Source organism: Sorex fumeus, unplaced genomic scaffold (assembly GCF_029834395.1).
Source record: "Sorex fumeus unplaced genomic scaffold, SorFum_2.1 ptg000131l, whole genome shotgun sequence".
NCBI lineage: Eukaryota > Metazoa > Chordata > Mammalia > Eulipotyphla > Soricidae > Sorex > Sorex fumeus.
Window position 1 is genome coordinate 31,602,599 of NW_026606188.1, and position 24,279 is coordinate 31,626,877.

At 44.6% G+C, this 24,279-nt stretch overlaps 1 protein-coding gene across 3 annotated transcripts in view; it reads left to right on the forward strand.

Moving 5' to 3' along the window:
• The first annotated feature begins 6,097 nt into the window (after nt 1–6,097).
• CDC14A (cell division cycle 14A) overlaps nt 6,098–24,279 on the forward strand; it is a 191,506-nt gene continuing 173,324 nt past the window's right edge. For all 3 annotated transcript variants that reach the window (XM_056106535.1, XM_056106536.1, XM_056106537.1), the window contains exons 1-2: nt 6,098–6,167; nt 6,963–7,053. In XM_056106535.1, coding sequence (XP_055962510.1) covers nt 6,119–6,167; nt 6,963–7,053 — 140 coding nt within the window. In that variant the 5' untranslated portion in view covers nt 6,098–6,118. The remainder of the gene's footprint in view (nt 6,168–6,962; nt 7,054–24,279) is intronic.

Consider the following 24,279-nt stretch of genomic DNA (forward strand, 5'->3'; position numbering starts at 1 on the left):
TGGGGACAGTTGGGTACAGCCCACAAACAAACAAAAGGAATCAGTTTCTACATTTACGTTGAATGGAGAAAATTTTCTCCTGTACCTTCCTCCACAGACTGTAAAAGTTGGCCTTTATTTTGAAATGACCACCAATTAGAACTCTGACCTCATACTGAGAGAATAAAGTGCCTTATGATCTCATTAGAATCTTAACACCTAAGTGTGCTGTGTGCACTATTTAGTTCACAATTCTTTTTGCAAAGTTTTCTATACCATTTGCGTAGTACAAATTTTGGTTTAGAGGGATTTAATTATACTGACATTTCCCTCTCACAAACAATGAAAACAGAGTCTTATTTAAAAAAAATTAAAAATTGCTAAAAAAAAAAATTCCCGCTGGAGTGATAGTATAGCATAGCAGGGAGGGTGTTTGCCTTGCACATGGCCCACCTGGGTTCAATCCTTGTGCATCCCATATAGTTCCCCCAAGCACTGCCAGGAGTATTTCCTGAGTGCAGAGTCATGAGTAACCTCTGAGCATCGCTGGATGTGACCCAAAAAGCCAAAAAAAAAAATTTTTTTTTTTTCTATAAGGGACTGGAGAGATAGTAGAGGATTTAAGGCACTTGCCTTGCATGAGGCCAACCATGGCTTAATCTCTGACACCACAATATGGTTCCCTGAGCACTACCAGGAATGAAACCTGAGCACAGAGCCCGGAGTAAGCTCTGGCACAGCTAGCTGTGGCCCCCAAACAAAATTATTTTTAAATTTACTTTTGGTTTGGGGGATACACCCAACAACGCTCAGAAAGCACTCCTACTGGAGCTCATGGAGCCTAGTGGTGCTGGGTATTGAACCTGGGTTGGGAAATACTTTACCTACTGTACTACCTCTCTGGTCTCATGAATTCTTTATTTTACAGACCAGTATTTGTTGGGGCTGGAGCCATAGATAGTACAGCAGGGAGGATGTGTGCCTTCCACTCACCCTCCCCCCACATCAGGAGTGATTCCTGAATGGAGAGCCAGGAGTAAGCCCTCTGAGCACCACCAGGTGGGTCCTCCCACCAAAAAAGACTAATTTTTCTAGGTCATAATTTACTACTCATCACCAAAATTTTTTTTCATAATTTTATTTTTTTTCTTCTTATATTTATTTATTGATCACTGTGGGAAAAGCTACTAAGCTTTCAGGTTTAAGTCTCGGTCAGACAATGATCAAACACCTTTCCCTTCACCAGTACTCATTTTTCACCACCAAGAACCCCGATATATCCCCTCTCACACCCCTCCCAATGCCTGTGAGGCAGATGATTTCCACCTAACTCTTCTCTACATTGATTACACTCATTGTTTCGACAAAAGATGCACCATTATTGTTCAGAATCCCCCCCACCACAAACAATCAGAATTGCTGAAAAGGCATTGAGAAATACTTTGTTTTCTATAGCTGGCCATTATGAGAATCATATAATGATTTTGGATTTCTGCAAAGAGCCAGATAATTACAAGATTGGTTTCTATGCGTCTGGTGTTATGGCTGTGCCGGAGAGCCGCTCCTGCGGGGCAATCATCACCAAAATTTTTAATCAGATCAATTCTATTAATGGGAGTATTCTTATTTTAGAACAAGATGTTTAAGTAAAACTATCTTTTCTGAAAATGTAGTTTTAAAGCTATTTTAATTAGTTATTTCTATTTACATTAATCTCTGACACCACAATATGGTTCCCTGAGCACTACCAGGAATGAACCCTGAGCACAGAGCCCGGAGTAAAATAATTATTGTGAAAATAAAAGTTTGTGTATTTAAAAAGAGCATGTATTCTATATTAAAAGAAAACTCAAATTTCTTCTTTTTGTGGAGGGGAGGGCATGTTTTGGGCCACCCCCAGCTGAACTCTTGGCTCTGCACTCAGGAATTAACTCTTGGCAGTGCTGGGGGACCATATGGAACACCGGACATCCAACCTGGGTCCAGGGCAAGCCCCCTAAGCACTGTACTATTTCTCTGGCTCCTAAACTCAGATTTCTTTATGGCATTTTCTCCCCAGTACATCAGTTGGATTCAAATGATTAGGAAAGGTCTGAAGAAATAGCTCAAAGGGCTGAGTGCACACTTTCTCTGCAGGAAGTCAGGTTCAATCTCTGGCATCACATGTTTCCCTGAGCACTATATGGGAGCAATCCTCAAGCAGAGAGGGCACTAGCCTCTGAGCACAATTTGGACCACATTTTGGTTCAAAACCAAAACCCAAAATGAAACAAAACAATAGAGGACATTTGCTAAGTGAATTTAGATTCTAGAGGAATTTTAAGTCCGTAAGTTTGCAAACAGATCATCAATACTGAGCTCATTTTTGACCTTTTAAACAGTGTGGATAAGGTTACTGAGCCATTCAAGTACCTTGCCATTACATCTTTCACATAAAAAATACTCAGTTTTCTGAGTCCAGAGAGCTAAGTCCAGTGGGTAGGGCACTTGCACTGCATGTGACTCACCCAGGTTTGGTTTTGGAGCACCAGGTTTCATCCAGGTGCCCTATATGGTCCCCTGAGCCTCCCAGAAGAGATTCCTGAGTGTAAAAATCAGGAGTGACTCCTGAGCACTGCCAGATGGGACCCCCAAATCAAACCAAATGAAAAGAATCATGATTAGAAAAAAACTAAAAAAAATTTTTTTTCCTGTTTTCTGTTTTCCTCATAATTTAAATTGGCTCATTAAAAAAATTTTTTTTTGTTTTTGGGCCACATCCAGCAACGAACAGGGGTTACTCTTGGCTGGGATCACTCCTGGCAGGGCTCAGGGGATCATATGGGGTGCAGGGACCGAACCTGAGTTGGCTGTGTACAGGGCAAACGTCCTCCCCGCTGTACTATCTCTCCAGTCCCAGAATTGGATGTTGGCACCAACGTTGGCACCAAGATTTGGTGGATTAAATATCAAGCAAAATTTTAGTAATTGGATCACTGTAGAAGATGTGACTCAGAGACACCTCAGTCTTTACAATTTTAATAGCCATGACCACTGTACTGAATACACGGACAACTCCTTAACAGAGCCAAAAATTATCAGTTCTTTTATAGACAGGAGAGGGTCTTGAAATAATTACATTTCTCTTGGATTTGAACACCGAGGATGGTGGGGGGCGCTCTCTTAGTGACTTTTCTACTTTGAAATTAATGATTTTTTTTTCTTTTTGCATCACACCCGGCGATGCTCAGGGGTTACTCCTAGCTCTTGGCTCAGGAATTACCTCTGGCGGTGCTTGGGGGGACCATATGGGATGTCGAGGATCGAACCCGGGTGGGCTGCGTGCTAATTAAGGCAAATGCCCTATCCGCTGTAGTCTTGCTCCACCCCCAAGAAAAGAATGATTTTTGGCCTTAAGACAAAAAATTCGAAGGCGGAGAGCAATTAGAGTGGGTAAGGTGCCTGTGTAGCGTCCAGCCGTTTCTGTAGAGCTCCGAGGAAGCCCTGAATATCGCAAGGCTTGTTTATTTATTTTTTGACCACACCCAGAGGTGTGGTTTACTCCTGCTCCTGGGCTCCAGGATCACTCTGAGGTGGGGTGGGGGTGGGGGTGGGGGAGCAAGTTGTGTTTAAACTATTTTGCAAGCGAGCCCGGGGAGAGAGCTAAGCCGGTTGGATCCCCAGCATCCCGGATGGTCCTCCGAGCACTGCCAGGTCTTGAGTGCAGAACCAGGAGTAACCCATGAGCATTGCCTCGCATGCTCCAAACAAACAAACAAAACAAACAAAACCAACACCAAACTTTTTTTTTTTTTTTTTTGGCCATGGACTGTTTAGTTAGAACCGCAAATAAAGTTCTGGTTGTTATGTTTTTGTACCACAGCGAGTAGTGCTTAGGTAGTACACCCTGTGTGTCACTGAATGTGTGGAAGGGCTTGGGGGTGGGGGGGCGTATTCACGTGGCGCTGGGTAAGGAACCGGGTAGGTTTGGGGGGGAAACTCCTGCATGCAAACTCTGCGCTCCAGCTTTTGGGCCGTTTCCCCGCCACTGCAGACGTCTCTGAGTATTGAAGTAGGACTCAAACGTTTCTGAGTCTCGAAGCAGGGCTCATTTGTCATTTTTCGGTGCGTCTTAAGACTTCCCCAAGATCCGCAACGCAGGGGAGTGGGCTTGCACCCAAGCCGAGCTCGCCCCTCCGCGCGCTTTCTCCAGGGGCGCCCGGGTCCGGTGCGTTTCAGGAACGCGCGCAGGGCGCATGCTCCGGGGTGCCGGGCCCGGAGCGCCATTTTCGGAATCGCGGGGCGCGCCCTCGGGCCAGGACGCCCCCCGCTCGCCCAGCCCGGCCAGCCGTCCCCTCCCGCGCACCGGGCTCCAGCCGCCGGGCCGCGGTCTCCGGGCCGAGCGCGCCTGCCGCCCGCCGCGCGGCCCGGGACGCGCCCCCCCACCCCCCCGCGTCTTTGTGTGAATTTCCCGCGCGCCCCGCCCCTCTCCCGGCTGGGGCGCTGCACCGCGCTTGTGCTGACCGGTGCCAGCCCAAATGAGAGGACGCGGGGACCCCGATGGGAACCTTCCCCCCCGTGAGAACAAACCACAAGTTGTGTTTGAGTCCAGTATGTGCAGAGGAGATCAGTACGACTTCTGCTGAGTTAGGAGGTAGAGCTGCTTTTTGTGTGTGTGTGTGTTTTTTCGTTTAAAATGAAGAAAAACCCAGACACCTTTTGGTGGTGGTGATGGGGCGGGGGAGGGGGCGTTTGGAAGATGAGCTAGTAGGGGTGGGGTGGGGGGAGAGACAGACAGACAGTGGAGAGAGAAGAGAGACAGAGACAAAGAGAGAAGAGACAAAGAGACAGACACAGAGATGCAGACAGAGAGACGGACACAAAGGGAGGAGAGAGTCAGAGACAAAGAAGATAGGGACAGAGAGACAGAGATAGACACAAAGAGAAGATAAGAGAGAGAAGAGAGACAGAGGCAAAGAAGAGAGATAGAGACAGAGAGGCTGCGAGAGATTGGTTGGGGAGAGAGGGAGAACTGGTTGCGAGGTCTGAAGTTTGAAGCGTTGAGAACTGCGGTGAGGCGCTGGAGGAGAGTGGGTAGGGGAAGAGAGCGAGCGGAATGGAAAGACCGGCTGAGAGAGGGAGAGGAAGAGAGAGCCAGGAGCAGTATCCGGAGCGGGCGGCTTGGTGGGTGCAAAGTCAGAACCCGGGGCGCCGCCTCGCCTGCACCCGGCCGGCCGGGGCGCGCTGCAGGCCCGGGGCCGAGGACGCGGCCGCTTCATTCATAAGTTGCAGTTCTGGAGGCCCCGCCCGGCCCGGCCGAGCCGGCTCCGCGGGCAGCGATTGGGAGACCTCAACAAAGCCTTAGCAACCGGGTCTTGGAGACCCGCCCGGCGCCTGGTAACTGGGGCGCCGGGCGGGCGCGGGGAAGGAGCGGGCTGTCCCTTTAAGGGACGGCCGCAGAGCCCTGAAAGTGGCGGGGGCCGCGGGGGGGCGGGGAGGACGGGCCGGGGGCGGACCTCGGGGGAAGTGGAGGCCGGCGAGCTGCGGCCCAGAGGCGCGGGCGGAGGCGGAGCCCGAGCAGCTGCTGCCAGCCCCGGGGCCCCGGAGTCCTGCCCGCCGCCGCCGCCGCCGCCGCCGCCGCACGAGTAGCCTCGGGCGCGATCGGGGCCAGCCGCGTCCTCCTCCATGATCGCTCTGGGAGCCGGGGGAGGACTCTGCCGGGCCGTGAGAACTGGGCTGCGTTTCCCTGGCGCCGAGGCGGCGAGGCAGCAGCGGCAGCAGCGGCAGCGGCAGGAGCAGCAGCCGCCGCGGCAGGAGCAGCAGCAGCAGCAGCAGCGGCAGCAGCAGCGGCGGCAGCAGCAGCAGCAGCGGCGGCGGCGGCGGCGGCGGCGGCGGGGTCCGAGTCGGAGCGATCAGAGCTCGGGGCGTGTGTGCGCCCCGCGCGGACTGGGCTCGGGTCCCCCACGGAATGTCCCCGGGGTGCCCGGCGCGCTGACCCCCCAGCGGCCACCGCCTTCGGCGCCTGCTGCCCCCCTCGGGCCGGCTCGGTGTTCGGGACTTTGAGCCGCCCGGTTCCCGGGCAGTTCGGGGAAGCCCCCCGGGGGCGGGTGACCTCAGCTGGCCGCCACCCAGCCGTCCCCCCGGACGTCTCTCGCTTAAGATGGCAGCGGAGCCAGGGGAACTCATCGGGGCTTGCGAGTTCATGAAAGGTGAGGCGCTTCCGCCCCGCGTCCCGCAGCCCTCCCGCGCCCCCGACTCCCCCCGACTTCGCGCCCTCGGGGGCCCGTCGCTCCCCCCGCCGGCTCCTCTCGCCGCCCCCCCACTCCCCGCAGCCCTGCAGTGGCCGCGCGCGCTCCCCGCCCGGTGCCGCTCGGTCCCCGCGGACCCCCTGCTTCCGGCTTCTCGGTCCTCCTGGCGTCCCCCGGTTCCCGCTGCAGCTCTGGGATGCCCCAACTCCCCGCGGGGCCACGGGACAGCGCAGGCTTTGCAGGGGTTGTGCAACCCCGAGGCTTTGCCTCCGGGTGGTCGTGTAACTTGCACTGCACCCCGCCTCAGCTCGGCCGCCGCCACTCCGGCCGTCCTAGGGTGTCGGGCCACCCCGCAACCACACCCCCCTGGCTCCCTTCCTCTTCTTGAAGTCTTGGGAGCTGCCGGAGGAGCCGCTCGCCTCGCCGAGCGTTCCGCTTCCGCAGCTGCAGAGGTCTGGGGTTTTACCGCCCCCACCCCAACCCCACCCCAACTCGTACCTCCAGTTCTGCGGGTCTCCGCAGCTTCCCGGCAGGAGAATCCCGCGCGGGTCTCTGTCGCTTTCTGGGATAGATAAGAGGACGGCAAGAACTCCCCTACCCCCCCCCTACCCCCCCACCCCGTGTAAATGCGATCTTTAAATAATGGGTGTGATTGTTTTGATCCTCGGTGTGTTGGTGTGTTATCATCCCCCCCCCACCCCGCCCTTGCCTATCTACTTCTCATGTTTTCTCCCATCTTTTAAACTTGTCTTTCAGATCGGTTATATTTTGCTACTTTAAGGAATAGACCAAAAAGCACAGTAAATACCCACTATTTCTCCATCGATGAGGAGCTGGTCTATGAAAAGTAAGTTTGCGTATGTGTGTATGTGTGTGTGTGTGTGTGTGTGTGTGTGTGTGTGTGTGTATTATTCCTCAACTATTTAGCTTGTTCTTTGGTGAAGAAACACCAAAGAAGGTACTCTATGTACCTTTGGGGCATTTTTAGTCACTTCTTACCAGTGGTACAAGGAACATCTTTTCCCCTATCCCCCCAATTGTTTACGGGGAGGTGCAGGGGAAAATCACATCATGTGAACCTGTCAACAGCACCCAGAGCTTTTAGAAGTCTGTTTATCTTAGATACTTTTTCCTACCGTCAAAACAAACTGCAAATGTAGTTTCCTAGTGTTCCCCAATGTGCGACCAGAAAGAGTGACACACTCAGTCCTTGCCAGACTCTGTAGTTGGGGGTGAATCAGGCTCGGGTATTTATGGAGTATAGTAGAGCACAGGGCAGTGTGTGTATCACAGGTGCTTCATCGTTTAGTTCCGACAGCTTCTGCTATGTTGCAGGATGTTTCTGTTTGTGCAGATTGGTTTTGGAAAGTAAAGTACTTCAGTCGCAAGGAACTCTATCCAAGTTCATATGGATGAAGATATCTTTTGGTATGACTAAGTGCTGGTTGTGTCATTTTATTTGGGTTTCCCAAGCTTCAGAGATTGATTTTCTTGTCTTTGAGAAAATGGAATAGGAGTGCCAATTTACTTTCTTTGCTTCTGTGTCATTTGGATTTGTAAGTGTAAGTTAAGAGTAGGGAATGTTTTCCAGGAAAGATGAATGATGTACAGGGACAAAGATAATATGCTACTTCAAGTACAGTAAAAAATTTAGTTTAAGAGATAAGTCTGTTACATGAAAGCAATAGATAGTAAGCAGTTAGAAGACAGAAATGGCTTATTTTATTAAAAGAGTTGGTATTTCAGAGAAGGCTAATATATTCCAATGTAAACACTGCATTTTACTTTCTTGTTGCCGAAACCAGCCATGCAGTTAAATGAACAGAATTAAATGCGTTTTTGTCATTCTAGTAAGTTCTTTCCTATGTTTTGTCCAGTTAAGCGAGACTTTGACAGTGCTCAGGATTAATGGGTGCCCACAGACATCACAAGAGTGATTCTAGACCTTCAAGAGCTTAACCTTGGGGCTGGCGCAATAGCACAGCCGGTAGGGCGTTTTCCTTGCATGCAGCTGACCCGGGTTCGATTCCCAGCATCCCATATGGTCCCCTGAGCACTGCCAGGGGTGGTTCCTGAGTGTAGAGCCAGGAGTAACCCCTGTGCATCGTCGGGTATGACCCAAAAAGCAAAAAAATAAAAAAAAATAAAAAAAAGAGCTTAACCTTTATCTGAGGCAAAATATCAAATATCTTTAGTTATCACGGCCTCATAGGGATTCTTGAGACTGATGTCTGCAGGACACTTCTCCAGGTGGTGCTGGGAGCAAGATGCTTCTGGAATGGCTGGGGGTGGGGTGGGATAGAAGGGCTTTTTGTGCTGCTCCTGATGTGCAGATCTCCTGAGGCTGAGGGCTGAGTCCCTGGTGTCAGATTACAGCACTGTTCCTGCTTGCTGACCCTGTGTACCTGGATGCTGTGACGGCCAGCAGTGTTCGCTCTTTTATTAGGAATGTGCTGGTAGAGGCTCTCTGCGAGTTTCTGGTGTGCGGACCCTTCCTGTGTCTGAGGGTGGGGAACTGCATGTGTGCCGTGACGTTCAGTTCCACGGTGACCAACATGCTGGGAGTGGTTAGTATGTCATTGAACTAACTCCAGCCTTTGAGGTCTGAGTGACTTCTCTTGAGATTACTAGATGACAGATTTAGCAGAAAATTCCACAGAGCCAGCCAAACAACGTGGTGCGCCAGAAAACTTTGAGATTCTAGTCTTGATGTGGAGAGTGTTCATGTGTGACTTTAATTTTAAGAGACGGCTACAAATCCTCTGATATTTGTGCTACTCTATTTCCGATGTCTTGAAAGACTTGCCAGAGAGACCATGTACTGATGGTGCGTGTTCTGATGTCATTTGAAAATGAAGACTCCAGTCCGGGCAGAACTGTGCTGCTTCCTATTTGGGCTTACACAGCTACTACTGCAACACCAGCTGTGGTTTTGCTTATCCAGGAGTCCTTATTTTCTGTTCCTCCTACATTTACACAGGGCCAGATGATGAATACATATTACCTTCGGAGAGTTCCAGTCTTGTAGGAAGAATGACAAGATTGCAATTAGAGATACAGAAAAGCTAGTCACCACACCTGCTAGGAGGAATTCTGTGGGGTGGGCACGCATCTGCATGAAGGATTCTGAAAAGGCGGCATGGAGGAGTTTAAAGTTGACTTGAAGGATCAACAGGGAGAAATCTGAGAGGAGAAATTCCAGTAGTGAGAACAGAAGGGTTGAAGAAGAAAGCTCTGGAAACTGTTTAGGGAACAGTAAATCTTCCAGGTTGCCTGATGTGTACATAGGTCACATGGGGGCTGTGGAATATGATGCTTAAAGGTCACGTGGGGGCAGGTTTAAATACCAGTTTCTTCCGTACTCCATGTCACACTGTTAAGGTTTTGGGGGCAGGCCCTGTTATGACTGGATCATAATAGCAAATAGTGGTCATTAATTGGAAATAATGGCAGGTGTTTAGGGAACACTCAGGTACCTGTCAGAAGCTGTTCTAGGTGCTCCATAACTGTTAATACACTTTTATTTTCTCAGTAGTTCTGTGAGGTGGTGCTATTATTATCTTTTGCTGCACACGATGAATGAGAATAAGGTATGGAGAGGTTTGTTAACTTGTCCAAGGTCATAAAAGTCAGCAGGAGCAGGAGCTGGAATTTCAAACCTTTGGTTTGGGGGCACATCTGTTCTCTTAAAAAAATAATATAGGAGCATCACTTCAAGTGGATTAGAGAGGAGAGAGAAAGCGGTTTTATTTTAAAGCAGTTTTATTTTAAAACTGGAATGTTGAGTGGAAAGAGGAAGAGCCAAGTGCTTCAATTTGGATCGGTGTCAGTGGTGGTAGAGAGAAATGACTTGAACTCTTTTGATGTGGGCAAAAATTAAGGTGGGTTGGTGGGCTATATTGGGTAAAGTAATATTTGAAGTGACCTGGGCCATGGTAAGCCTGTTGCAGCATAACTGGAATGAGTAGGGTAGAAGACTTGAGTGGAGAAACCAGTTTTCTTCACTTCTTTGCTACAAAATTCCAATTTTGTTATATTAATTTGAGGACTTAAAGAGAGTACTAACCAGGTGCCATCTTAGCACACCAACAGCCTTGGTCCAGAGATGGCCAATTGAATCCCAGAATGGATTAGTGCCCTACAGAAATGTCTCTGGAACCCAACCATTTATAATTTAGGATTCCAGAAACGTGTGGCCACGGCACCATAATATTCAAAATGAGCAAGGGACAATAAATGATCTAGCGTCTGCCTCTGGCAGGTGGACTTGAATGGTGGTGGGAAAATTTGAGCAAAACATAATGCCCCAAAGTAGAGAGAGAATATTGGGGAAATTGCCTGCCATGGAGGCAGGGTGAGGACTGGGATGGGGTGAAGGGATATACTGGGGATACTGGTGGTGGAAAGTGTGCACTGGTGAAGGGATGAGTGTTCGATCATTGTATGGCTGAATCTAGAACATGAAAGGTTTGTAACTGTATCTCACGGTGATTCAATAAGAAAAAAAAAGTAACGTGGAGTTTATGCCCATTCAATCAGCTTAATCAATGGCTGAATAAATAGCAGTACTCCTATGTTTAAAAAAAAAAAAGAGAGTGCCAAGTCAGTGCTAGATAATCACATACATTTGAAGTTCTTAAACTTGGGAATGTTTTGATGATAAAGTTGTGAGGATGATGTCATTTCTGGGGAGAAAGAGATTGAAGTCTTTTCCAAAAGGATCAGGATGATGAGAGGAGCAAACAAAAGAAAAGAGGTGGAATTAAGCAAAGGCTTAGACAGTGAGGATGAGAGAAAAGAGGAGAGGGGAGAAGTGGTAGAAATCCATCTTGTCAGCACCAGTGCATGAACGTAGAGAATAGAGCACTTGTCTTGAAGGCTCTGATGTTACCTGGTTTTAGTTGATGGAGGATGGCTTGTGGTTAGAAAAATTTTCACCTTCATGTCATAATTTGCGTGTTTCTAAGGAAAGGGCTATAATTGTGTACATTAATTAATCCCACATGACTCTGCACTTTATTTGCCTATGTACAAATGAAATGCCATCTTTATGACTAAATTATTTCCTTAGAAATACAGTTATTATTTCTGAATCAGGAAGCAGAATCACTAAATATTAGGCTGCAAGTACTTTGGACAGAGCTCTGAAGACGTTTATTTAGTTATGAAAGGATGGTAGCTCTGTGGTGGCCATTGAAACCTGAGAAGCTGGTGGAAAGAACAGAACCAAGTTTCTGAGCTAAGGCTATTAGACATGAAAGTCTGAATTTTCTGTTTGATTTTAAAGAGCTCATCTCACTAATAAAGACATGACATGAATAGTTCTAATATAATGTGGTCAATGAGTATATATTTGTTCCAGGCTTAAGACTATATAGATCAGAATGAAATTTTGAGCATAAGTTAATAAACTTCTCGGACAAAAGTAGCCCTACAAAAATGGGATCTTTTGAAGATTTATCTGTACTTGATTAAGCCGCAAATAATGTACAACTCACCATAAGGACTAATGTTTTGCTTTTAGAATCCAAATAGAGAATTGCTTTCTATAACTATCTCCTTTTTTTGGTGGGGGGGTGGGGAGGTGGAGTGTCGTGGTCAAAAGTTAGCAAAATCAAATAGGTTAATTGTTAAAACTTTTTGTGCTCCGCCTAAGTTTGATAGGGATTGTGTGGTAGATGTTAAATCATAGAAAGTCAGTTTATTGTGATGGATAGTGTTGAAGGCCTTCACTTCTTTGTGCATTTTAATTTAATATTGTATTTGCAAAGAAAAAGTACCGAAAATGCAGAAGAGAACTCTTCACGGACATACTCTGGGGACAGAATATTAAGCAGTTTCTGAAGTCTGTAAGGAATTTTTTTGGGGGGTTCACACTTGGCGGTTGGAATTACTTCTAGTTTTGCACTCAGATTCAGAAATTACTCTTGGCGGTGCTGCGGGGGAAACCACATGGAATGCCAGGAATTGGCCTGTGCAAGGAAAGTGTTCCAATCACTGTCTCTGTCCCATGAAGTGATTGGAAGAATTTTACTAAATATTTTTAACGTGGAAAAAGGCATAGCCTCTAATAAGGACTAATTAGCTAAACTGCAGATTTTTTAGGTTTTTTTTTTTTTTGCTTTTTGGGTCACACCTGGCAATGCACAGGGGTTACTCCTGGCTCATGCACTCAGGAATTACTCCTGGCGGTGTTTGGGGGACCATATGGGATGCTGGGAATCGAACTCAGGTCGGCCGTGTGCAAGGCAAACACCCTACCCACTGTGCTACCACTCCAGCCCCTGGAGATTTAAATAATTTAAAACATTTACTTTTCATTTATACTTTATTAAAGCTGCCTGATAATGTAACTAGGAATTTTATGATAATAACTTTTAGAAGAGTATAGCCTGTTTATGTACAGGGATTTATAATACTGTTAATCGAGCTTTTCATAGATTATCCAAGCACCACACCCATCATTAGAGGGCCTGCTCCCCAAGGACCAACCCCTTCCCTGCTCCCCTGTGAGAGTAGTTTTGTAGACAAAATCTTCAGTTTGATGACTTTGACCATTTGTTGTTTTCTCACATTGTTTCTTTTTGTCTCATATTTGGGTAGATTTTTCTCTTCTATTGTGGAGGTCCTAACGCAGGTGTGTAGGTATGTACGTGGATAGAGCTAATCTCCCAGAGTTCCACAAAATTTTATATCAATGATAAATTGATAAAGTAAAATTTCTTTTTTCAAAAACCTTTTTTTTGCTTTTTTGGGTCACACCCGGTGATGCACAGGGATTACTCCTGGTTTATGCACTCAGAAATTATTCCTGGCGGTGCTCGGGGAACCATATGGGATGCTGGGAATTGAACCCGGGTCGGCCATATGCAAGGCAAACGCCCTACCTGCTGTGCTGTTTCACTAGCCCCTAAAAACTTTGTTCTCACAGGTATGTAAGTGATAAGAATTAATGTGAATAACTCAGTCCAAATCGATTTTAAGATTTACATAAAATAGGTAAATCCTATGAATATAAAATTTAGTAAGAGTGGAGAGAGTTAAGGAAAATTTAAGGGCAGAATCTGAAAAGCCTATGGAAGGAAGTAAAGAAGTATTTCATCTAAAGAAGGGGAATGGCTTTATGTTAGAAAATATTATAGATACTGCCTAAGTGTCTGCATTGGTAAGTAAAAGATTATAATAAAAATCTCTATGGATGTAAAAAAAAACATACCTGATCAGGTATGTGACATTCAGTATAGATGAAATCTTAATTCGTTATTGTGAATGTATACAATCCCTTTGCAGGATAGGAGTAACCTTTTTATTTTATTAATTTTTTTTTCTTTTTGGGTCACACCTGGCGATGCACAGGGGTTACTCCTGGTTCATGCACTCAAGAATTACTCCTGGCGGTGCTTGGGTGACCATGTGGAATGCTGGGAATCGAACCCGGGTCAGCTGTGTGCAAGGCAGACTCCCTGTGCTATCGCTATAGCCCCTTAAGAAGTTCCTTTAATGAAAGACTCACCTTTAAAAGAAATGCAGAAAACTTTTTAAAGTATTTGTGGAAATGCAATGTTTAGGTTAAAGTTGAAGAGAAATCCTTTTAGCTTGTCAGTTTCTTTGTGTGTGTGGTGTGTGTGTGTGTGTGTGTGTGTGTGTGTGTGTGTGTGTGTGTGTGTGTTTGGCATTTTGGGTCACTCCTGGCAATGCTCAGGGGTTACTCCTGGCGTTGCACTTCAGAATCACTCCTGGTGGTGCTAGGGGGACCATATGGGATGCCAGGGATTGAATCTGGGTCGGCTGCATGCAAGGCAAATGCCCTACCTGCTGTACTATTGCTCTGGTTCCAAGCTTGTCAGTTTTCATTACACATTTACTATATGACTCATAGATTAATTTAATGGAAAGATGAAAGGCAATTTAGTATGTGACTATATATATATGTATATATATATACACAGATTTATGACCTTATAGAGTCTTGGAGTCATTATTTTTATCTAAACATTTACTACAAATTATTATGATTGGACCAGGGATTTAGCTAAATGTGAGAACACTTGCTTTGCATGTATGAGATCCTTTGTTCAGTACCCAGCACATGCGTGTGTGCGCGCGCGCGCACACACACACACACACACACACACACACACGCACCCTCCAGAGCTAAATCACTTATAGTATAGACAGATGAGATTTGGTTGAATTTAGAAAAAACTTTTACCATGGAAATGAAAATGATCATCATAACTAACATTTATTGTCTTGTAGTAGGCAGTATTTTTTGTTAAATCTTTATAGCAATCTTAGGAGTCAGGTGCTATTACAGAATCAGCAGGTAGAGCCAGAGCAGGTGAGAAGTGACCAAAGTCTGTGAGCTAGGGAGGTGCTGGGCTGGATCACACCACACAGGCGGTGAGCTCTGGAGTCTGTTTGGCTTGATTTTCTTCAAGCCCATTTGTCCTGAGCCTGAGGCTGCTGCTGAGGGTGCTTTGCTGCATTCTGACTTGGGTGCTAATAGTTTGGGTGTGCAATATATTTAGAAAGTTTGTGTCAGTGTATGTGGGATGAATAGTACTGATGAAAAACTGCACTGTGTGGTGTAATTTTGCTTTTTCTCCTTTTACTGGACTCTGTGTGTGTGTGAGAGAGAGAGGAAGAGAGAGAGAGAGAGAAAGAGAGAGAGAGAAAGAGAGAGAGGGAGAGAGAAAGAAAAAGAAGCTGACCATCATTATGTATTAATGGAACAAAAATTGAAATCAGAACCCACCCAGCTTTATAAAACTGGTTTTTAAAAGCCCCCAGTTTTGAAAAGCTGCTTTTGCAGGCTTTCTGATAAATTATTTTTGCTGCTTAACCTGTGTAGTTTAAGATGGAATGATTTTTGCAGAGAATTCTACAAACTCAGAAAACTAGCTTATGAAACCTGCTGGGATTATTCTTTCCTCTCTGTCCTTTTATTCAGACTTGCAAAAAAAATACCTGATCTTGTTTAGGTCACACTTTTTTCATCCTTTGTTCTGAGCACATGAATTTTGAATGTGTTCTAGTGTGTACTCTTTATACAAGTAGCAGTACTACAGAGTAAATATAATGAGACATCCATATTCCTTTGTCAGTTCTTACTTCTGTGACCTACTGGAATTGAATTTTGCTTTCTAGATGATGATTTATTGAAATACTTTTAATCTCTTACATACTTACAGTGGGTAATCTGTTTCTAATCTTTATTTATTTATTTATTTATTTATTTTTTTGGCCATCCCCAGCAGTGCTTAGGGGGTTACTCCTGGCTCTGCTCTCAAGAATTACTCCTGATGGTGCCTGGGTGACAGCCACGAGCAAGGCAGATGCCCCACCTGCTATTCTATCTCTCCAGCCCCTGTCTCTAATCTTTATAAAGACAAATTGTTAATCAGTTTCCGTTTGTTTAGACATGAAGCAGGTGAAAAACTGGCCATTTAGCTGAGGTGCTAAGGACCCAGTTATGTCTAACTGGGCAAGCGTTGCTCAGGCAGTTGGAGAGGACTCAGTAGGCTGCAGGGGTGCTGGGCAGGAGTAGGCTGCCAGCCAAGTCCTTTCTAAGCCAGGTCACCGCGGGGCAGCTTCGTTATTTTGTTTGAAGTGGATGCCTAAGCCATCAGATGTTCTCATTTGTAAGTTCATAAGCATATTCCAAAGCCAAAAGTAAATGCCTTTTACATAGCCACTGTTCAGATCACCTGTGCGCTTTATTGAGAAGAAAAAGGAGCAAGACTCCTGACATTTTTCTGTGAAGTGAAAAAGGGCAACTTAAAAACTCATAAAAACTCGTCTTTTTTATGACATCTTATTATCTCATTCCTACTTTGGACAAACTTGCAGGCTATCGAATGTAGCCTGCCCACAGGGCAGAGTCTGGCAAACTCCCCGTGGCGTACCAAATATGCCAAATACCAGTAACAATGATGGGTCTCATTCTCCTAAAGAGCCTTGAATATAATCTCAGGGCTAGGATGAAAGAGACGTTACTGGGGCCTGCTCGAGGCAATCGACAAATAACAGGATGATGAAATGAAAAAAAAAACTCATAAGTGGTTGAAGATTGCTACAGAAGAAACTGACATTTAGATGGGACGGCTCTGCGCTAATGCCTGGGGAACACATAAATCCACAAAGAAGGAACTGGAAACAGATGTAGTTTGGGGCAATAGAAAACAAAAGCTGCAAATATACCTATGAGGAATCAACAAAGGAAGAGATTAGGGCTGCTCAGGTTGATCAGGACTTTCTACAAGTGACGGTAAAACTAGCTTTTGTAGGGTGTGTTAGAACTAAGGGAGAATTTTATGATCTCTGCCAGGGCAAGTCCTACCTGTTTTTCTTACCCTTTTATTCCCTGCACCTAGCACAGTGTATGGCCCAGAGTTAGTGCTTAAGGAATTTTAGTTGAATTTAGTTGAATGAGGAAGGTAGGAAAGAAAAGGAGAAATTTCAGTGTTTGGGGATTAGTGGACTATGGGAGAGCCCAACTACGGGAATAGTACTTGAATGTAAAACCATCATGGTGAGACCAGATACGTAATTGGGGACTGGATTACGAAAAGCCTTTTGATCGCAGTTCTGTCAATGGCTGGATGTCCTAGGTAATCCCAGGACTGAGAGACTCGGGTCTGTTAAACTATGTCAGAATCACATTGGGGTTGTTGCAATGGGAACAGAAAAGCTACGCAGGGGGAAGGCTGGATTGAGTGTATTCGAGACTAACCGTCTGAGGCTGGGGAGAGGAGTGAAGTTCAAGGTTTCTGACTTGGGCAGATGGGATGTAGTGTATGTAAATTTATGTAAATATAATACATGTAAATCAGGGGAAGCTGCCTTTTTTTGGGTTTGGTGTTGTTAGAGAGCAGAGGAATGGAAAAAAGTCTACAATAAAAGTAGGGGATTGGAATGATTGGTACAGCGGGAGGGACATTGCGTTGCACTTAGCTGACCTGTGTTCAATCCCCAGCATCCCATGGGTACCCCGAGTACTGCCAGAGTGATTCCTGAGTTGCAGAGCCAGGATTAACCCCTGAGCATCACTGGGTGTGACCCAAAAAAAACAAGAAGGAGAAATAAAGTAGAAAAGGAACTTTTGCCTTTTGTGACTTTTTTTCTGATTTGTTTTTTGTTTTTGGGTCATACCTAGCAATGCTCAGGGATTACTCCTGGCTCTGCACTCAGGAATTATTCCTGGTGGTGCTCATGGAATCAAATGGGATACCTTGGGTTGAATCCAGGTTGGCAGAGTGCAGGACAAGCTCCCTGCCCTCTGTACAATTTCAATTTTCTTGCTTTTGGTTGCCAGGGATTGAACCCAGGACTTGCAAGGAATACACCCTCCTACTGAAGCCATGTCCCCATTCCTGGTGTTGTTAATCAAGACCACAAATGAATAAGTTGTTGACAGTGTCAGAGTGATAGTACAGAGGATGTTTCCTTGCACAAGGCTGACCTGGCAGCACATTTATTTCCTGAGCCTCCCAGCAGTGATCCTGAGCTCAGACCCAGGAATAAGCCCTTAGCACTTCTGGGTGTGGCTCAAATATGGAAAAAAAAAAGATTAAGTGACAGTAATAATAAACACTGTTCTATTAAAGTATATAATATTCTTAATCTCTGATAATAGTGATTTGTGATTGAGAATGATTTTTTTTTAGTTGAAATTATTTGTGCTGATAATAGCATTATTCAAAGTGCTTTTTTTTTAATTTAACATTTGGGTCTTAAAGATCTTCGTATTCTGTTGGGGATTTGGATAATTTGCCAGTTTGAAGTTATTTTTTGTGGTAACATTCATTTATGCTTTTGGTGCTTTGGTTCTGGCCAAGGGCCTCATTCTTGGAAAGCTTGTACTCTGCCACTGAACTACATTGCTAGGCTCTAAAATTTTAATGAGAGAATCAAAAAAGAGGCTTTAACACATGCTAGGGGAAAAGGGAGCTCAGATAGAGAAGGGAGCACCAAATAAAGGGTATTGGGAGGATCCTCCCAGGATAGGAGAAGCATGCTGAAAGTAGACTATAGACCAAACATGATTGCCATGCAGTGCCTCTTTTGCAAACCACAACACCCAAAAGGAGAGAGAGAACAAAAGGGAATGCCCTGCCACAGAGGCAGGGTGGGATGGGGGGGGGGGGGCGGGGATGGGAGCTGGGAGGGATACTAGGACCCTTGATGGTGGAAAATGGGCACTGGTGGAGGGAAGGGTACTTGATCATTGTATAATTGAAACCCAAGCACAAGAATTTGTAAGTCTACAACTGTACATCCGGGTGTTTCACTAATAAAAATTAAAAAAAAAGAGGCTTTATTCCCGGTTTCCACTTATTCATCCAAATAATGATATTTCTGTGAACCAGCTTCTCAAGGAATTGGAGAGTTACATCTTGAAATATCAAAAGTTTGTAAATTATGCAAACTTCTTTAAAATAAATTTACATTTCTGTATTTTAAAATGGTTTACTGATTACAGTTTACTTTTTTGCTCTGTGACTTTATCATTATGAATACATTGGTTTTACAGTCCTGAAATTCTGGGATAGTTTTATGCTCTCCAGAGAACTCTCTGCTTATGTATCAGATGATGCTTATTTGCTAAACATTGAGTGTCTTAGCTATTTAAGTCTATTCAGTTCAGTTCTTACCGATTAGCTGATATCATTGAATACGTTCCGGGTGATGTTTATGGTCAAGTTAACCTTTGACATTAGTGTCAGTTCCTGCCTCTGTAGGAGCTCCTGCCTGTCTGAATAGTCTAGGGCATAAAGACCAGATATTGCATTTATTAGCATTTGCAACAGAATAAAACCAACTGGATGTTGTGTGAGGCTGATACTCTCACATAGTAAAGGGCGTGGGTTTATTGCAGGCTGCAGAAGAGACAATAGGACTTTGTTTTTGGCTTATTTGTGATTCTCACTTATATTCCAGATTGCCAAGATTTCAGAAATGAGGATCTTTGTATAACTGATTTCTTTTTCTATATATTTCTCCTCCCTTTTAAAGAGAATATACACTTGGCATAGCATTGTGAAGTCCTGGTAAGCAAATGATTGAGTCTCCACAGCTGAGTTAATATAAATTTTTAAGAAAAACTCCCTGTACCCTCCAACTGAGAGATAAAGGAAAACAATTTATAAGGTCTTTGTTAGGGAGCTCTGAACAGGGGTTTAATATAAATAGTGCCTTCCCTCTTCCGCCAGTATCTTTTTATATCACAGTCTCTCCCCCTCCCAAATTTTGTCATTTTTTTTGGGGGGGGGCAGATTTTGCCTATAAATTTTTACTCTGTATTCAGAGCTATTAAAATGGGATGTCTTCAATACTTTCCACAGTTTAATCTGAAGTACAGTTTAGAAGGGTTAGAATGGAAGAATGTAATATTGCTGCAGATGAACCAACTCAGTTGCATTTTTTGATTTGGTTACCCAGTTGTCTCTGTGTCAGATGCTCCAAAGATGAGAGTGGAATTTTAATCGAGTCCTGTTCTCCTGGAGCTTATAGCCTGGTGGGTGGTAGGGAGGATATTAATCAAATATTTACACAAGGATTATTTGTAAGACCTCTGAAGGAGGAATCTACAGCTATTTAAAATCACTTAACAACAGAGCCTCTGTGTGTGTGTGTGTGTGTGTGTGTGTGTGTGTGTGTGTTGGGATGAGGGAGACATAGGTGTGAGGGAGAGAGCAGGAAAAATTCCCTGAAGAAGTCTGACTGGAGTGGGATTTACAGGATGAGTAGGTGGTAATCAGGTCCAGAGGAAAACGTGTGAAAGGCTGGGGAAGGAAGAGAAAGAATTACCCTGGCTGGAGCTTATTAGGATTAAAATGGGGGAAATGGTACAAATGAGGCCGAGAGAGAGACACAGGCAGAGACTGTGCCCTTTTGTGTCACAGACTTTCTTAAAGGTCCTGGTTTTAATTCTCAGAGTTTAGCGAGGTAATGGAATCATCTCTGCAGGTTTTAGAGTAATTGTTTTTCTTTTCAGCGCCTTAGTTTCATGAAACACGAGTAGAGTCAATCTTTTATGTACAGGGGATCAGTCATCATCCTGTTTTCTACCAAAGCTATATGGATACTGTCAGTTCAGTCTTCTGGCCTTCAAGATCTGCCTTTGAATGAAAAGGCTAATTTACAGTGTTTGAGAGTGTTTTTGTGGGAGTGGATTTGAATCTTACAGGAGCATTCTGGAAGAAATCTTTTGATTTTTAACTAATCTGAGACTGGAAGTTTTTTTTTTAATTCACCTGCTCCAGAGTGAGTCACAAACCCTGATGTTGGAAGGTTCTTTGATACCACTGAGTTGTTATTTTATTAAAAAAAATTTTTTTTGTTTTTTTTTGTTTTTTTTGTTTTTGGACCAACCCAGTGGTGCTCAGGGCCTTAGTCCTGGCTCTGCACTCAGGGATTACTCCTGGTGGGCTCAGGGGACCATATGTGGTACTTGGGATCAAACTCAGATGTGCAGGGCAAGTACCCTACCTGCTGTACTATCTCTCTGGCCCTCTAATTTCTCCTTTTACTTTGCCTTAAAGTGACAGCACCATAACGCTTTTTACAGAACCAACAACTAAAACTTTCTGCAGCGTTGCTGCTACTTGGTCAAGGAGGTGTTCAGTGTAGGGAGAGTTAGAAGAGGGAGGTACGGTGCTTGCTTTGTATGCTGCTGACCTGGGCTCAGTTCTCAGCCCCACGTATCAATCCCTCCCAGACTGCTAAGAGTGAACCCTGAGCAGAGAGCCAGGAGTAAGCCTTGCGCATAGCTGGATGTGCACTGAGCTGCTCCCCACACCTACCCCCCCACCCCCCCACCCCCCAAGGAGGTGCTAAGTGTAGCAGGGTTCTGATACTTGTTGTATCTTGTCTTTCCTAAAAACCTAGATAATGTATCAAAGGACAGCATTGAGAGTTGTTCCTGGGGTTCTCTCTTTCCTTTGTGGGCACAGCAAATGTCAAACTTCAGCAGATAAGTAAATGGTGATGCTGATGTTCTGACTTTTTTATGAAGCTGCTTTTTGTTCTCTGGGAAGTTCTCAACTGTGCAGAAATCATTGCCAATTTCAGTGAGAAAAGTTCTTTCCCTTCCCTAAGGAGCCACTTTGAGAGAAATGCCTTGTGTAACTCAAATCAATGCATAAGAGAAGGCAGAATACAGCAAACAGGGCAAGTAGCCCTTGAGAAACATAGCCCTGTTGAATGGCTTTGTCTAATTTGGATAACTAGAGTCATATATTTCTTAAACTTAATGATATATAAACACCAAATATAATAGTCTGTAATCTATAAGGTCTAGAGATGTGATATTGACAATATAAAAGCATAATAGTATAATAGCTGGAGAGAAATTTATTTCGTAGCTTTCTTTGCTCTATTAGGAGGTAAAGTCCTGGAGAGATGAGATCAGCTCAGGAGAGAGTGATTGGCGTCCCTTGCATTTTTTTTTTTTTTTTTTTGCTTTTTGGGTCACACCCAGCTATGCTTAGGCTTCACTCCTGGCTCATGCACTCAGGAATTACTCTTGGCGGTGCTCAGGGAACCATATGGGATGCTGGGAATTGAACCCTGGTCAGCCATGTGCAAGGCAAACGCCCTACCGCTGTGTTATTGCTCCAGCCCTGGTGTCCCTTGCTTTGTAGAGGTCTTTCGTTTTCCATCAGACACTGGTGTGGAGCGATAGCACAGTGGGTAGGGCGTTTGCCTTACAAGCGGCCAACATAGCCGACCCGAGTTCGATTCCTCCGCCCCTCTCGGACAGCCCGGCAAGCTACCGAGAGTATTCGATATGCCAGACACAGTAACAACAAAGTCTCCAATGGAGATGTTACTGGGCCCGCTCGAGCAAATCGACGATCAACGGGAGGGCCTTTACCTTTTACCTTTTACTGGTGTGGAACTGGGAAGTTTCCTTAATAATTGTAATTGCTCTTCCATAGGAATTGAGGAATTGATGTCAATGTGACTATGATGTATTTTATGCTCCAAATTTTTGAGAAAAGCTTGTTGAACTTGTACCTTTCTCCTTCCTCCCCATGTGATGTGTTTCTGGGGACCTAACCCCTGGCTTCACATATCCAAGGCACCTGTTCTCCTATTCTAATCATGGAACTATATTCCTAGCCAGGCTTGACCTTAGATTAGTGTTTGATGAACACTTGAGATCTTTTTGAAATTTAACCATTTAAAGTTTCAGCTTGTTCAGGACCTTATCACCTTGTCATCTGACTGAGGAATATTGATAATATTCCATAGATATGGAAAATAATGGATGTTGGTATAGCCAAGGGCTTTGTTGATTAATTTTAGTAATTTTTCACATGTGCATATAATCTATGGGAAATCTTACTATGTTTAGGGGGCGTATTGCTATCAAGTGTTTATGACATGTAATAATCTCTTCACATTTGTCTTCTCATTGGATTGTGAGCTGGCAGGGCCTAATGGTCAGTGGGCTTTTAGTAAATAACTGAGTGAATAAACAAATGGACAAAAGGTGTCAGCAGTGCTGGCAAATATTAAAGAGTAAGCATGCATGGCGAATATGTATCATTGCTAGAGAGAACTTTAGAAGCATCTCATTTTGCAGCTCTATTTACTAGATGAGGTGGAGTTGCAGAAAAACTGAGCGATTAGATCATGACAGAGGTTTCTCATCCTATTTATAAAACAGTTACCATTTTTGTGATGTCAGCACTTTGATTTATGCTAACTTGTAATGCCTTGCCTGGAGTAGACCAGACTAAGTTTTGCTGAACGAATGATGGTTGCTTGGAATATAGCATAATCTTTTTTTTTTTTTTTTTTTTTTTTTTTTTTGCTTTTTGCTTTTCGGATCACACCCGGCAATGCACAGGGGTTACTCCTAGCTCTGCATTCAGGAATTACTCCTCACAGTGCTCAGGGACCATATGGGATGCTGGGAATCGAGCCCGGTCGGCTGTGTGCAAGGCAAATGCCCTACTTCTATACTATTGCTCTAGCCCCTATAGCATAACCTTTTGAGGTGGAGTTAAAAAATTTCAAGTAAAAGCTATATTTAGAATAAGGTTCAATTAAAAGATTCTATTTGGAATTGAATCACTTAGGTTTTTGTTTAAGAAAACAGAAGCAATATGACACATAAAAAATATCAGGAATCTTGTGAGAAGAGTTAGATGTGCTGGGTATAACAAAAGGCTATTAGATTCAATTTCTACGTCCCTTCAGATCTGTAGGACTAGCAATAGTGTCTACAAGTGGGAGACCTTGTAAGAAATGGGTAAACTTGGTCAGTGTTTGCTCCCTTTTATTTTACTGAGAAGGAGATGATGGTCCTTTTTGTCTCTTCCCCACTTGCAGGATACAATTTATTTATTTTTGTTTTTTGGATCACACCTGGCAGTGCTCAAGGGCTGTTCCCAGTTCTGTGCTCAAGGGCTGCTCCCAGTTCTGTGCTCAAGGGTTGCTTCCCAAAGTGCTCAAGGAACCATGCAGTGTGGGGGATAGGACTTGTTTTCCATCTAGGCCTCCTGTTAGTAACGCATATACTTGGTGAACTATTTCTCTAACCCCACGTTGCAAGTTTTAAAATGTCTTTCTGTCAAAACAGGAAACAATTTGATTTTACTCTTTTACACAAAACAAAGGAACAGCTTTGCACTGACTTCATGTTTAATTCTATTGATTAATTCCTACTTTGCCAAACTCCTAATAGAACATTTACAAATGTGAAAAGGAGAATCCTTCCTTCCTTCCTTCCTTCCTTCCTTCCTTCCTTCCTTCCTTCCTTCTTCCCTCCCTCCCTCCCTCCCTCCCTCCCTTCCTTCATGTATCTGGAGGGGAAGCTGAGGAAATGCTGAAATGATAAAATAACATAACCTTGGTTTTCCCTTTACACTTATGTAGTGCATGTTTCTAGTGGCTACGGTATTGGAGAATGTAATTCAATTTAAGGATGAAGTGTATTATTTAAGTTACTTTTCCCTATAAGCACCTTAACCCTTGTGCTATCATTCTGGCCCAAGTTTAGTATTCTTACAGAAGGCAGGTGATTAGTGACAGAATCAACGTATTATAACAACAGATT